The following is a 15,000-nucleotide window of genomic DNA, read 5'->3' as shown; positions in this document are numbered from 1 at the left end:
CTATTTTGTTTTTGTATTGATGTTTTTGTTTCTAAATATATTTTTTATTTTAATATGACATTGTATTTTGACTTTGTGAAAAGATGTAAGGTATTCCCAAGGAGTTCCCCATGATCTTTCTCTCTTAAATGCTTTTCTCATTTTACTTTAAGAAAATAGATAAGAAAATGTGGGTGCCATAATTGTTTGTGAAATTGGTCTGTCATGACTGCTTTCACGAACTCTTAAGGTGCTGTTGCCGACAATTTCTGCCTTTGATTGGTAATTCATTTGTCTTTAAGAAGACTGGCTGGAGAGGCCGAATGTGCAAGATAGTTAGATATATGTGTATGTTTTTGTAATTTCACTGGACATTTTTACATTTGAAATCAATGAAGGTAAATTGTTTGCACTGCATAAAAGATTGTGTGTGATTGTAAAAACACCCGCATCTTTGGAGAGACACAAATGTAGATGGTATTGAGGTTATATTTGTACAGAAGAATATCTCATTTTATTTACTGTTGCTGTTTTATTTGATTTATGAAGCATGTCACATCAGTGTCAGTCACTCTATATTACTTAATAGACTGTATTTGTTGAATCTCTTAGCACAGTTATAATCGTGATGTTACTGAATTACCAGTCATATACAACTGAAAAGTACTTATAAATAGTAAGTAATGAAACTATATAAAGACAGAACATAGCAGACAGCAGAGACATCACAGTATTGTTTCTGGAAAGTCCTATGTAGAGTTAATAGAATAATATTAATCAGTGAGATATTCAATATCTGTCATATCACACTTCTGCATGAGTACAGTAGCTCATTTGCATGTGAGTAATGTTCCTTTACACACTGCAGTTGGTCTTTAGATTGGTATAAGCTTATATTAACCTTTTGCAAGTTACTGAAACTAACACTAAGTTTACATGTCCCGTACTTTATATTGATTGAATTGATTTTTTTTTTTCTAAATTAATGTGTTTAAGAATAATATATTTTTTGTATGAGGAAGTCAAATATTTATGGCTATGCTTTATGCTTTATATCCAGTTTTTCTTCCGTTTTTCTGTCTTTTTTGTGATAAGACATGTTTCAGCTTGAAAGTGTCATAATCATGAGGTTATTATTGATAAAACTTGTGTTCTTTGTTTTCTTATCAATAACACTTGTAATTATATAAGTTTGATATTGATATGATAACACTTCTTTTGTGTTTCTTTTTCTTTTTATCAACAATAGCCAAATTAGTACTGAAAAAACTTTGATTAGTTTGCTTTATAATTTATGACCTTGTTATAATGGACACTATTTTCTCTTTGTGTTTTTGCTTTTCTTTTTCTCAACAGATATCTCTAAAAGCTTCTTTACAAATATGCTCATTCCCCATTTGCCAAAAGTTTGCCGTATGAAAATCACACTATTTATAAGTTGCCGTTGGTTAGGAAAGTCACATCTGTTACACATTAATTGATTCCCATAATACTAGGTACCTTTTAAACATGTTACGGGAATTCCAGTTTCTCCACCTGGCTTGAAAGAGCAGAGAAAGACAAGTGTAATTAAAAGTAAATTAATGGCAACATTTTAGGTTTTATAATGAATGATGTGATTCAGTGATGTTAACGTGCATTTGTTTAAGCTTTTGACTATGGCCTGCATTTATTTCCATAGCAATTTTCTTGTATTTCTTAAGTAACAGAAAGATGAAAGTGCTAATCTGAATCTTGTTTCTGCTTTGCTTATTGTGAATGACAATTGAGATTCCACTGTGACTGTAAAAAATGCTCGAAAAGGCAATTTTGCATGAAAAAGTTACATAATTTTTGTGTCTCCCTTTCCATTCAGAGCAACTGTAATTACTCACAGTTCACTAAAACATTTTTCAAAAGTATTAGGATTCTTGAAACTCTCCCAAAACAAGCTTGGGGCATACCAGCCCATTGTGTGAGAACACAGGGGCATCACACTAGTTTTGTCTATATTAGGATCCCCATAAAGGTTGGAATACTTTCCAGGCCTCAACATTCACCGAGATGAAAATGCCTGGGCTATTGCTAGAGAACCACTGTGTTAGTGTTTCGTTATGGCTACAGTGGCAAAGATGCCAAAACAAAATCTAGTGTGAATACTTTTGAGGACATTACTTGATGCATTAAAGATTGCTTATTAAATCATATGAGGCATAATTACTTCATAGAAATAGGTAATAAATGTTAAAATTACAGTGATCCTTTATCAAAATTTTAAAGAATATCCAGACAAAGAATCATTTTACCAGCAAATACAAACACGCACCCACTCATGATTTGAGTAATAGTGTTTGCTTGTTTTCAAGATAATAGTGTCATCAGTTCAAATTTACTGCCTTCATGTACCATCAGACCAATATTTGTGAGGAGTAAAAAGTCATATAAACATTTTTTCATGGCTCAGGATAAGCTTGCCTTCCCAAATCTCATCGACACCAACTGAACTAGAGGGACAATTGCTGACCAAGACCTTATCAAACATTGTGTTAGAATCCCTATCCTGGTGTGCCTTGTGTGGTATATTGTGAAGAGACACCATATAGATTGTACTTGATGCAGAACAGATTGTATTTGATGTAGATTACCCCTGGAGAAGGAAAAGGGTATATAGAGAAAGAGATTATTAGGAATTCAGACTTTGTCTCACCGCAGAGATTCTATGAAGGAGTCCAGAGAGATATTAGTATTGTAGGCTGTGATCTCATATCGAGCATAGTGAGTTCATTGTTTGTTTGCTTGCAGGGAAGAGCAGGTTATCAAGTTCGAGGTATCCAGATATTAAGTTAGATAAAGCGTGGTGATATTGTTCTTATCAAATGTTAATGGTAGTAAGGGTCATGTTCATTTATTCATTTTTCTTCCTTGTAATATTCTTTTTATTGGATGATGTTCTCCGAGTCTTTTCTCTGAATTGATTTTCTGATTCGTCCTTCATCTTCCTTTTCCTCCTGCTCTATCTCTTCATCCTTATTTGTTGCATTTCATAGATAAACTTAACTATTGCCCTTCTTGATTAGGATTCCTATGCTTGTACTCAAGACTTCACCTATTAACGTGTCTTAACTCTTTCCCATTGTCTTCTTTCCAGATTACAGCGAGAACAGGAAAGATTAAAGAAACAGGAGGAACTCAGGAAGGAAAAAGAGGTGTGTGTCTGAGCCATTACTTAGATTGATTGTCCCTTTTCCATCTGTTATTATTATTGTTGCATTATGATGGTCATTATTATGAATATTATCATCATGATTTCAACTTTGATTTTTATTAATTTATAGATTTTTAGAGTATTTCTTATTATGACAATAGGAATTGAAGGACTAACTGCACTCTCTTACGCAGGAATTACGGAAACAAAGGGAGGAAGAGAACCGGCAGAGACTCTACGAGCAATTGAGAAAAGCACAGGTGAGGGAAGGTGTTCAGTTGGAAAGGCTTCAGCTGTTAGGAGCCATGCAGGCTTTTCATTTAATTATAGGTTGTAGTTTGATTATTATCATTGTTATTATAATTGAATTAGTGTTTGTTTTTTGTTTTTTTGTTTTTTGATATGTAGGATTTCTTTTCTTTTCCCATGTTGTTGTAGCCTGAGTGTGTGTCAGCTCTCCTCAAATCTTGGCTTTATTATGAAGAGAAGTCATAATTTCAATATAGATTACACTGTGCCATTGTTAATGATCATCATGTATTTGCAGGAAAGAGAACAAGAAAAACAGAAGCAGAAGTTAATTAAGGAACAGGTAAGTTGGCATCTTGGTGGATTTCAGACAACAGGTAAAAGGGGCAGCACATTCTGTAGGTTTAGTGTGGACTGAAGCTTTGTCAAGATATTGCGTATTCGGCAACGAATTAGAGGTTGGAATAAGAAAAGAAAGAAAAAAAAGCAGTGAGGATTAGTATACCAATGTTCTTACTATATTTCTGGAATGGAAATAAGAAGAGAAAAAGGAAGGAAGAGAAATGAATTAGATAAAGGGAAAGGAGAAAAGAAAAAGATTTAAATTCAGATACCTGGCCTCCTAATTATACGAGAGAAGAGTGCGCCTTGTTGAAATATTACTGAGAGAGAAGATATATATATTTTTTATTTTTTTATTTTTTTCTCATTCTGTCTAAATCTGTCCAATGATTGTAAGACTCAGAGGAGAAGCTTGAATCCAATATGAAAAGTCTTTGGCATTCCTTAACACAATGATAAGATGCTGTTTCCATTCTGCTTTTATAAGTAGGTCTATCAGTCTGTCCTTTAGATATATTTTCTTGCTTTCATTTGTCTCCCAAGATTTTTGAGAATGTGTCAGTGTGAGAATATGTACAAATATATAAGACCAAGAAAATCTCAGGTATAGATATTTTAGAAGTATTAAGAATCTCATGACCCAAGGTAGGTATGATTTGGAAGAAAGAGAGAGAAAGTAGTACTGTAGGCACTTCTTCCGTAGCAAGACCGTCTTGCCTCTCAAGAGAGATTTGCTTTTCGCTTGATTTTGGATGAGAATGAAGCCAAGTCAAAACGCGACTTGCTCAGCTGAGTATAGTCTCCTTGCGTTTAATCACACACTTGCTTTATAAAAAGAAAATTGTGTTGCGTTGTTTTGCAGCTTTGAATCACAAAGGAAATTAAATGTATTTTTTTTACTTATTTATTTACACACACAAATATAAATTCATGGTTACATTTAGGGAATTTAGAAAGCATAAAACACAATGCAAGTGAATGTTAGACCTCCTTTGCTCGAAAAGGGAAAGAGAGTCAACTTTTCATAGACAGCCTCTCACCCCATCTCCACTTTGCATGGCAGTTGCAAGGTAACCCTCTTTGAGACAAGATGTAAAACTTTTTAGAGTTTGATGTTGCTTTCCTTCATCAATTTTTGATAATCACTGAATAGGTAATTGATGTAAATGCTTTCTTTTTTTCTATATTTCACGTTTGTTCTTGTACCCCTGCCCCCCAGAAGTTTTTTATCCTTATTTCAAATATCAAGTGAAGGGAGAATTCTTACCAAGACGAAGTGTAGAGTGGTTTGTAAAGTTGAAAGTGAATGATTCTTTACTCGGAAGTGAAAAGAAGTGAAAGAAAGAGAAAGAAGTATGGAAGGAGCAGAGAGTGAATAGTACCCTTATTTATATATTTCAAGAATGATGTATAACCATTCAAATGCGAAGATGAAGCGGTTGTGCCAGTGTTTGTTTTAGTAATGGATTATCTTTAAAGCTAGTGAATTTGATTTCTTCTCTATATGGATAGTGTTGAAGGATTTGTCATAACTTTTGATTATAAAGTATGTCTTAGTACAAGTTTAGGGTCTGTGTCATATATATAATGTTAAAGATAAAGGTAACTAAGTGTTATGTTGCCTTGAAATGTTGTAGAATGTGCAGGTTTATGTCAAGATAGGTTGAAGTCGTTCAAAAGAAAACTTAGAAAATTGATAGATAAACAAATTCATAGATCCCCACAAATACTGTCATAATAATGAAGATTTAAAGCATGATGTGAGTTATCAAGTATTAAGCACATTCTGAGACATCAAAATTTGGTTGAATCAGAACAGGAGTGCTACTTGGTACTGAAAACCATGATAAATATATCTTTGGTAGGGAAGTATTATTGAAGTCATGCTTATCTCAGTGTTAAACTACATTGTTTTTTAGTATGTAGAATGATGCCTTTCTAATATTCAAGCAGGTTGACATTGGAATTCAATAAAAACAGTGATGAGGTAATGCTTGGTAAAAAGTGATAGATATATTCTCACTTGGAACCATATCATAAAAAAGATCTTTCATATTTCAAGGTTGTTCCTTAGGAAGTAAAACTGTACAGTGACAGAGGTGAACAGATGGTAACCCCAAAGATTGTGGAACAACATTGGCCCCATCAGCCATTGCTTCTATATTCTTTCATTTTATAGTAGGTTGTATGCTGTAGGAATGGCACCAAGTAGAATAACAAAGAGAAAGTGTAGAGAGACTAATTCACAAGTCACTGAATACAAGACTGTAGATTTCTCCCGTAGGAAAGTTTCACCAACTCCCCTTGAATGAGGGAGCAGCCCTTTGCCGCTTCCTTGCTCCTGGAAAGACTCATGAGCATCTAAATCTAGTTAATGTATGTCATTGATCCATCAGTCAGTGTGATAAGTCTTCGGTGAGTCTTACTTGATGAGGGTCGGTGGATGATTGCTTTCGAAGCGGAAAGGATTCAAGCGTTTACACACATCAGGGGAATGTATGATATGCTGTGCACTCGTCGCAATCTGCTTTTGTACTCCATTGAAGCTCGTACCCTCTTTTTATGATTTCTGTTGTGTAAACACGACATTTTGCTATGATTACTGTATTGTTCACTCTCTTTGATGTTGCAGATTTATATCAGCAATTGCAAAAACTCATTATTTTGTACATAATGATTTGGTTTTACTTTTCTATATTTGTTCCATTTTGAATGTTCTTCATAATCCTCCACCGACACTCAACTATGTAGCCTTAACAGTTGATTAGCATGCCCCCACATTATGTGGCACAGCCAGCAGTTATGATCCAAAGGTCTCCTCACTGGGCTGTATTTTTTTCTTCTCTACAACCAGGAAAGGGAAAATCATACTGCCGTGGCGTTGCATTAGAATCATGACTGCTGATTGTATCACATAACTCTCTGACACTCTGACATTATTGTTGTTCCGCAGTTGTATCTACAGGAGCTCAACAAACAACGTGAAATGCTCTACACTCTTGAGCTGGTATGTCCTTCCACCCTCAGGTTGCACTGATTGAGGACCGAGTGTTTCTATACGTGTTCGGTGTTTCTTATAGAAGGATATTTAAAAGAAAAATATTTTTTATTGCTTTTGGAATTGTGTAACATCATTGCTAATTTTCTTTGGGAAATTGGCAAGTTTATGCAACAATTTTCAGAATGAAAGAAATAGCAATGGTCTATGATAGTAGAAAGTATATTGTAAAAGATGTTGATTCTTAATTTTTGACTTTGGTCGAAATAACTTGTACTTGAAATCAAGTTGTCACCATTTCATCTCTGGTTTATTGAAATATCTATATATTGTGTTCACATCATATATTTATCAAGCTGGAGCATTCAGTTCAAAATGGAGACAAATCCCATAGGTTTTCTTTAATAATGAACATCCTCAGATCACCAAAGTTTGAAACACTCGCCACTTGATCGGTGCGCCTGTATTCCCCCTCACCAACCTTACTGTGTGTGTCCCCAAAACCCCACTTGTCACAGAAGTTATTGTATTGTGAAACTATTGCTGCTTTTTTTCTCTTGTCTGTACTGCATGAGCTCGTAGATGCATTTATCATTTTTGTTTTCCTTCTTTATTTGTTGTAATTACTCTTTTTTGTATACCTTGTTTATTAGTTGCATGCAGTACCTCACCTTGAAATTAACAGATGTTGAATGTGTATTAGAAGTGAAAGTGAAGAGACTACTGCCTGATGAACCTCTCAGAGAAAGGAATGTGATCTGTGGTTGATAGGCCCGGGAAGTGCTGCTGTTTGGTCATGTTTTTTTTTTTTATTGAACTTAAAGAAAAAATATTTATAATTTGCCTTTAGAATATTGTATTTTGAGTTGACTTCAGAAGAATGAGTGATGTAGACTTTTCCCCTTAGATATAAGAGTGAATTCACTTGTAATAATCGTTTAGAGAATAGATATTATAAAGCCATCTTTATTTTAATAAATATTTTAACTTTGAATGGTGTGTGAAATTAATGGTAGATTGATATACTGAAATGGTTTACGATTATTTGATTGTTTACTAAAAGTAATGTGATTTGATAAGTCACAAAGAATTAGTGTAGGTAATGGTAAGAAAATGCAGAAAGGCATATTCGTATTTTGAAGAGCCAAGTGCAAATAGTTAGGCTAAACCAAAAGAAGGCCTTGATAGCATTTCCCAGGCATTTGTAAATCTGTTTATTGTTACATTATTTTTTGTAACCACGCATTCCTGCTTGCTTCCTGCCTTATAGATCCCATTATTGTCTTGCTCTTTCATTTAATGTTGACGAGTGAGATAATTTTTGCCCTTGAAGATGAGCAGGTAAGTTTGCACTGTGTAGCTTTTGCATGATGTAATGCTTGCTATACTCTGTGCGCGTGGCCATTGTAGAAGGTTGACTGCTAGCGTGTGGTTGTTCATAGCGGAAGAGAGGTTGATTAAGATGGACACTGATTGCAGTTTGCACTTGGGGTTGATGTCCATTATGCCCTTTTCACTTGATTCGACTGAGGGCTTATTTATATTTGGCTGTAATGGGAGAGAGATCTCAAAATGTATTTGTTAAATTATGGGTTGGAATGGGATTTGTGCTTTTGACTTCTCACTTTCTTCCTTGTTTTGATTGATTGGTATCAAGAGAAGAAGGAACAGCAAGCCCCCCCCCTTTTTTTTTTCTCTTTTTGCTTTTCAAGATAGACTAATTCATCATATTTGGTAATGGTGGTTATCCTAATCAGTCCTCTCACAAGTGTTTCATCATGCACAGGTGCTTGCATGCATTACCTAGGGATCTGTTAATGATAACTAATGTGTAATTTGGTAATGTACTGCAATTAATAGCTTCCTAGACTCTCTGTTATTGTATGATGTAGTAGTTATTTTGTGTACATGCTTGAACTAACAGAAAACAGAAAGAGGTTTATAAACTGGTACTTAGTTTTTCACTAATATATTTATACTTGTAATTTTTCCTTGAAGGCAGAGGATAAATCAGATTTAATGGAGGTTTTCAAGCTGTCAGAAGAGCATGGTAATGAAGTTTCTCTTAACATTATTAAACTACTTTCTTCTTTGATTTAATGTTCACTGATACTCCTGGTATGTCCGTTCTAGCATTTTCAGGTTGTTAAAAGCAAAATTGGAAATATAGGGAGATTATTCTCTCTTGTTTCAAAAATCAGTTTGCAAAAGATTCTACCAGGCTGAGAATACATGGTGTGTATTGAAGCTGGACAATATTCACTTTACTGATCTATTACCCTGTAGTTACAGAAGTTCTTGGTAGTGAGTTTCCTTAGAGATGAAGCCAGTGACTGAAAGAAAGAAAGGCATGAAATTTGTTAGTGGATAGCTTGCCATTCAATGTGACATCCTGATAAGAGAGAGAGAAAGACATTGTAGGGTGTAAAAAGTATTTATTGCTGTACCATGCTCTTCACTTTGCACTCGAGCCAGATATGGAAAAGTTCCAGTAGATATTTTAAAAATTTTGAAAGCATTAGATTCATCACTAAGTTTATAGGGGGGATAGTAACATTTCAGTCTGACATTGAGATTGTAAAACCCGCAGATAATATTCCAACAAGGCTCAGTTCTCTGCGTTTTAGTTATGTACGTGAAATGTGATTTTTCTTCTTTTTTTTCTTTTTTTTTTTGCGGTGTTTGAAAGAATATTTCTTATCTTTTAGGGGAAGAAATTTTGTATCTTTATTTTTATTAAACGGTTTTACTCGATATTGGAAGGCAATCATTTTCTTTACATTTCTTTTCTCTCCTTACCTTCTCCGTGACCAGGAGCGAGAGAGGAGGAGATACCATGGCGTTCTAGTGCGTGCCATTGAAGCGAGGAAAAGATACGAGGAAAGAGAAAGACGGAGAGAGGAGATGAAGGAAGAGAAAAGGGCAACCAGAGAAAGGTAGGAGATGGTTATGACATTGATAATTAGGAATTGGGGAAGAAGTGGATGACAGAAAGGTGAGAAGGGAAATAAAGGTTGAGGAATGTCTTAGAGAGAGGTATTCCTGACAGAAAAAATGAAAAAAAATGGATTAGATGAAAAAATCTTTGAAGTGAGGATTTCATGATTTTAAGATTCAATTAAGTCACAGAGGATTTAAATAGTTTGCAATGAATGAGAAGTGATAATGATTTCCTGAAGATGACGGGTTTTAGAAAATAGATAAAGAACAGTACCTTACCTTGATGAGGACATTTTGTCAGATAAACAATTCCAATCCCAGTTTTCCAAGGTGGCATAGACAAGCCTCTTCCTCCATTGCAGGAAGCGTGAGGAGCGTTTGCAGGCGCGGGAGATCCACCAGCTTATGAAGGAGGTGAAGGAGGACATGGAACTGACGGACCACAGTGATCTACCCGAGATCTCCCGACTAGATGGCCTGAGACTGCCCCCGGAGGCATTTGGAAACATCCTCATGGTTTTCGAATTCCTGCACAATTTTGGGGAAACCTTAGGGTTTGGTAGGTTCTGTTGTTAGCTTTTTAAATATCACTTTGTTACTCATTTATTTTTTATTCTATTTTATTCATCTTTTTTCTTTCCTTCTTTCTTTCTTTCCCTCTCATGAGTGGTCTTTGTTATTTAGAGATTTCCCTCTCTGCCTTGTGTGTAGTTCAGAATTATTGTTTAGTTGTGATTATTTTCTCAATATCGAGAAGAATTCTTTGATTTTGAAAGGAGATATAGACGAGGGCTTTATGTTCATGTTATAAGACTAAGAAAAACCTTAAATGAGTTTCGTGTGTTTAAATGTTAATTCCTTTTATTCTTATTCCAGACATGGAGTCACTACCATCAATTCAGAGCTTGCAGATGGCTCTCCTGAATGATAATGAAAGCGAGGAGGAGCTTTTGAGTGTGCTGTCTCACTTGCTTGTATGTGCCATTGAAGATCCAGGAATCCCGTCTGCACAGCGGCATACCACCATCCTTGGCCAGACTCTAAACAGAGCTGATATCACGCACGCCAACATTTCCGAGATCTTGAGAGTTTACCTGAATGCCAATGCCACAGGAGAGGTGAGTTTGTCGCGGGTCTTAATGGTCACTTTAGAGAAAGGCCTGTGGCAGTAGCATGGTTATATTATAAACATGCTACTGCAATATTATATTGTATTACTTGTTTTGGGGTTAAGTACTCTGTATTCTAGGATGGACATGTTTTAAAATTTTTACTCTTATTTCCTCATCTTTGTTTCGTTCTTGAATTAGCATTTTTTCATTTACTCTGCAGGTTCGCATCATACATGGTCTTCTGGGCACAGAGAAGGAGCGTCGCGAAAACCCCAAAAAGGCCCAGGAATGGGATGCAAAATTGGCAGAAATGGATGCTTACAAGATGTCCCAGTGGCTGATGCACCTGCCCTTCCTCGCCCTCAATCCGACTCAGAAGAGTGAGATTGTGGCCTATGTGTGCAATGAGCTCCTGCAGAACAAGGCAGTTGTGCGACAGATCGAAGAGTCACTTGATAGACACAACGGTCTAAAGACGGAGAAGTGGAAGCTGGATGCCAGGATCAGAAAGTGAGTCACAGAGTGGCAGCGCTGATTTGTATTGTCTGGGAATTTTTTCTTTTTCATGGTAGACAGATAAAAAAAGACTTGTACTGGATAGTTTTATTGATGTTGATCATAATATGAAAAGATTTTCTAATGCTTTCTATACTTCCAGACCTTGGATCTTTAATAATTTTTTACTCAGAATTACTATTTGATTCATCTTTTTATATCCAGTTTCAAAGAGAAACCCAATGCATTTTCTCTCTTCAGAAGTCAAACTAAGACATTTACTCATACTGCCTCTATTGTATCTATGCTTTTACGTAATAAGAAATCTCTTGCCCTACAGACTGCGCAGGAGCGTTGCCCGCAAGAGAATCTACAATGCGGCAATGAGGTCCATGATGGAGCACAGGGGAGAGGACTCAAACATGTCCAACATCTCTGGCATCTCATCCTGCCAGGGAGAACAAGAGAAGGGAGAGAAGAAGGATAAAGAAGAGGACAAGATGAAGGAGGAGGAAGAAGAGGAAGAGGAGGAGGAGAATGAAAGTGGCAACGAGAGTGACAACATGGAGGAAATTCCAGATGAGGTGCGTGACAGTGAATGGGTGTGATTGCGTGGCCTTGGTTTTGCACAGTTTTCATTGGATTTGGTTGATTTGTACTAAAAAATATAAATCGTAATGCCCACTGGTGTGGTTGAGACAAAGCCAGAAGTATTGTTATTATTATTGTTTTTATTTATATTTACCAGACTGGATTCTCTGGCCTTGGTTTTCATATCACTTTGAGAGTGTATGTTGTGATGAATTGCTTTGTGTGTGTGTCTGTCCTGCATTTAGTGTTTTGAAGGACTGTTCTTTTATATAAGCTTGACAGGAACATCAGTCTGGAACATGTAAAACCTTAAATCTCACGATGATAAGAGAGTCCATAGAGTCAGATGTCAACTTACAAAAAAAGAATTCCAAGTAGACTGATAGATATTAGTTTGTGTTGTAGAGCTCCTACCACAATAGTTTTAGAAAATCCTAAATAGATGAAGAGAAAGCTTGATGAATCTTGGAAGATGAGTTTGTTAGTTTTGAAGTGGGATTATACTGTATTGAAGTAAACTTATCTTTAGAAAAATGCTATGGGTTTTCATTTGAAGACAGATTAGGTTATCCTATAATTGTTAGAATGGGGTAGATACATCTAGATATACTGATATGATTACTAATGTTAGATTAAAATAAGTATTTGATATTATATAGGGAAATTAATTGACAACTATAATTCTCTTGTTCTCCTTCCTTGCCCATTGCCACCAGGAAAATGTGGTGTTCACTGTAGTATTGTTTTGTTAAATGTATCTACTTGTAGATGGCTCTGCAGTTAAAGTTTTTTTGGGAAAAAATCTAGTGCTATTGAGATCAGTACTGCTATTGTCAATGACATTATGATCATTACAGTGTCATGAACAATATTAAGACCAATATAAAATATTTTGATTTACTCATTAGGGAATAAGCACTTGTGGAGCCATCTATGTGTAAATAAGATTGATTAACTAAATTTACTGCACTCATATGTCCTTACATGCCATCCCTGGTGGCATCTGGATAAGATCTTGCACCCCTTTTCCCATACCTTTTTCTCATTCATTGCTTTCTCTTCCACTTTTTTTTTTTTTACATCTTCCTTCCTCTCCATAATGTTTTTTGTCCTCTACATTGATGTTTATCCATGCTAGTCTCATATTAATTTTTGATGTTGCTTCTTGCTTCCTTTTCTCCATCTCCCCCACTTTTTCTCATGTTTTGCTTCTCTCCATTCCTTGTTTTCCTGTATGACTGTCCCCTCATCCACCCTCCCCCCATGCCCCAATCTCCTCCAGAGGCATAGAACCCCCCCATGCCCCTTCCCCACGCAACCCCCATCAATTCGTACCTCCTTTTTCTCCCCTTTGTAGGAGGATGACAAACACCTCAATGCGGATGATGCGTCCAAGACCCTAGAACTCCTCCAGCGTCAGATGAACCAGGTGCGGCAGGAGCTCTTTGACACAGCTCAACAAGTGCGAGGCTTCAACTGTGGCCAAGATAGGTTCCAGGTGAGTGGGTGTGGTGTTTGTAGGTTTACTTGCTTACTTTCATTTCATTCTTTATACTATTGTGATTATTTTTGAGGTGATGGGTTTATGTGTTGTTATGATTTGATTTTTGTGTGATGTGCATTTATTTATAAGCATATTGTGTGACTGTTATTTTTTTTCTGTGAAGGGCTTTGGATGTATGACCACTGTTTTCTCTTTGATGATTGGGTGGTTATAGGCACCACTATCCTTGTCTGTATATGTACATCTTGATTTATATTCTGTAAAAATACTTTTTGGAAGTCTATACTTCATGTGGGTTTAAAAAAGACAAATTTTGAAATTGGATCATTATCAGTATCTAGAGTTTCACATTAATTTTTTTATATGAACTTGTCAAAAGTGCCATATAACATCATTAACTTACAACTTCATTATTTTTCATTGTAGCGGACGATGTGGGTGTTACCCCACGCTGGAGGTCCCTTCCTGGAAGGCCTGTCATCGTGTGACTACACCGGAAGAGAACACTTCCCCGTCACAGTTCCCCCAGCAGGTGGGAAGGTTGGCTACACCCTAGAGGAGATAACAGAGAAGCTGAAGGAAGACCAGATCAAGAAGGAAAAGATCAAGGAGGAGCGGAAGAGCGAGGTCAAGGAGGAACCAGTGGTCAAGGAGGAGCAGATGGAAGTGGTAAAGACAGAGAGTGAGGTGAAGAAGGAGGCGGGTGAAGAGGTGTGTGTGGGAAACGTTGAGAAAGAAGAAGTAGATGTGAAGCCACCTCTGAATGGTCAGGTGAAGGAAGAGGATGATTTCGAAGTGCCTGATATTCCAAAACGAACAGAAAAGTGTAAAGAAGAAATAGAAAAGCTTGAGGAGACAAAGACTGATAACCTGAATGGTGTGAATGAATCCAAAGCCAACGGAAACACGACCAGTGAAGTGTACTCGTCGCTGATCAATGCCGGACTTAATCCCTACATGGTCAATGGCCTGAAGGAGGGCAATCCTTCGGGAAGCAGTGAAGGCATTGACCAGAACCTCCTGGCGACAGGGCTCGGCCTCGTTCCTGGGCAGTACCTGAGACCCGAGCATGTTGCCCAACGGGAGAAGTTGAGCTTCAGCCTACTGCCACGCATACCCTGTGATGTTTCGTCCCTGGAAGCACTGCCAGCCAACCAGACTCCCCAGGCCACCCCTAGAGGATCACCTAGGGAGGCCTCACCCTTTTCAAGGTACAGCGGGCCACAGAGCCCTGCTGTAGGAGTCTCCCAGAATTCAGGCAGTACCCCAGGCCCACAGAATACCCCCTTAGGGCCAAACACCCCTGGAGTACCCAGCACTCCATTGGCAGTGAGCACCCCAGGAACTGTGACTACGCCAGGGTCTGTGAGTACCCCCAGCTGCATGAACGCCACTCAGGGAAGTGTGTGCAGCACCCCTGGAACTCTGAGCAACTCTACAGTGTCAGGGACCCCCGTGTCATCAAGCATGCCAGGGAGTGTCCAGTGCTTGTCCCACCGTGAATTGCTTGAGAGATTGCACCAGTCAGCTGAGGCTTTGCCTGTCCCAGATGGTCAGTTGCAGCTCGTAACAAAAATGACTTCCCTTCATTTGATGTCATTTGTCA

General features: G+C 37.2%; 1 protein-coding gene across 19 annotated transcripts in view; it reads left to right on the top strand.

Annotated features, from left to right (window-relative positions):
• tou (bromodomain adjacent to zinc finger domain 2B toutatis) overlaps positions 1 to 15,000 on the top strand; it is a 413,452-nt gene that overhangs the window by 384,803 nt on the left and 13,649 nt on the right. For 18 of the 19 annotated variants that reach the window (XM_070115190.1, XM_070115173.1, XM_070115185.1 and 15 more), the window contains 11 exons: positions 3,107 to 3,164; positions 3,358 to 3,423; positions 3,711 to 3,755; positions 6,708 to 6,761; positions 9,567 to 9,688; positions 10,055 to 10,251; positions 10,569 to 10,810; positions 11,025 to 11,314; positions 11,640 to 11,883; positions 13,248 to 13,388; positions 13,821 to 14,946. In XM_070115190.1, the coding sequence (XP_069971291.1) occupies positions 3,107 to 3,164; positions 3,358 to 3,423; positions 3,711 to 3,755; positions 6,708 to 6,761; positions 9,567 to 9,688; positions 10,055 to 10,251; positions 10,569 to 10,810; positions 11,025 to 11,314; positions 11,640 to 11,883; positions 13,248 to 13,388; positions 13,821 to 14,946 (2,585 nt within the window). The remainder of the gene's footprint in view (positions 1 to 3,106; positions 3,165 to 3,357; positions 3,424 to 3,710; positions 3,756 to 6,707; positions 6,762 to 9,566; positions 9,689 to 10,054; positions 10,252 to 10,568; positions 10,811 to 11,024; positions 11,315 to 11,639; positions 11,884 to 13,247; positions 13,389 to 13,820; positions 14,947 to 15,000) is intronic. The other variant, XM_070115183.1, reaches the window with a different exon arrangement.

The sequence above is a fragment of the Penaeus vannamei genome, chromosome 37 (genome assembly GCF_042767895.1).
Source record: "Penaeus vannamei isolate JL-2024 chromosome 37, ASM4276789v1, whole genome shotgun sequence".
Taxonomy (NCBI): Eukaryota; Metazoa; Arthropoda; class Malacostraca; order Decapoda; family Penaeidae; genus Penaeus; species Penaeus vannamei.
Note: the sequence above shows the minus strand (reverse complement) of the source record. Positions and strands in the feature narration are given on the sequence as shown.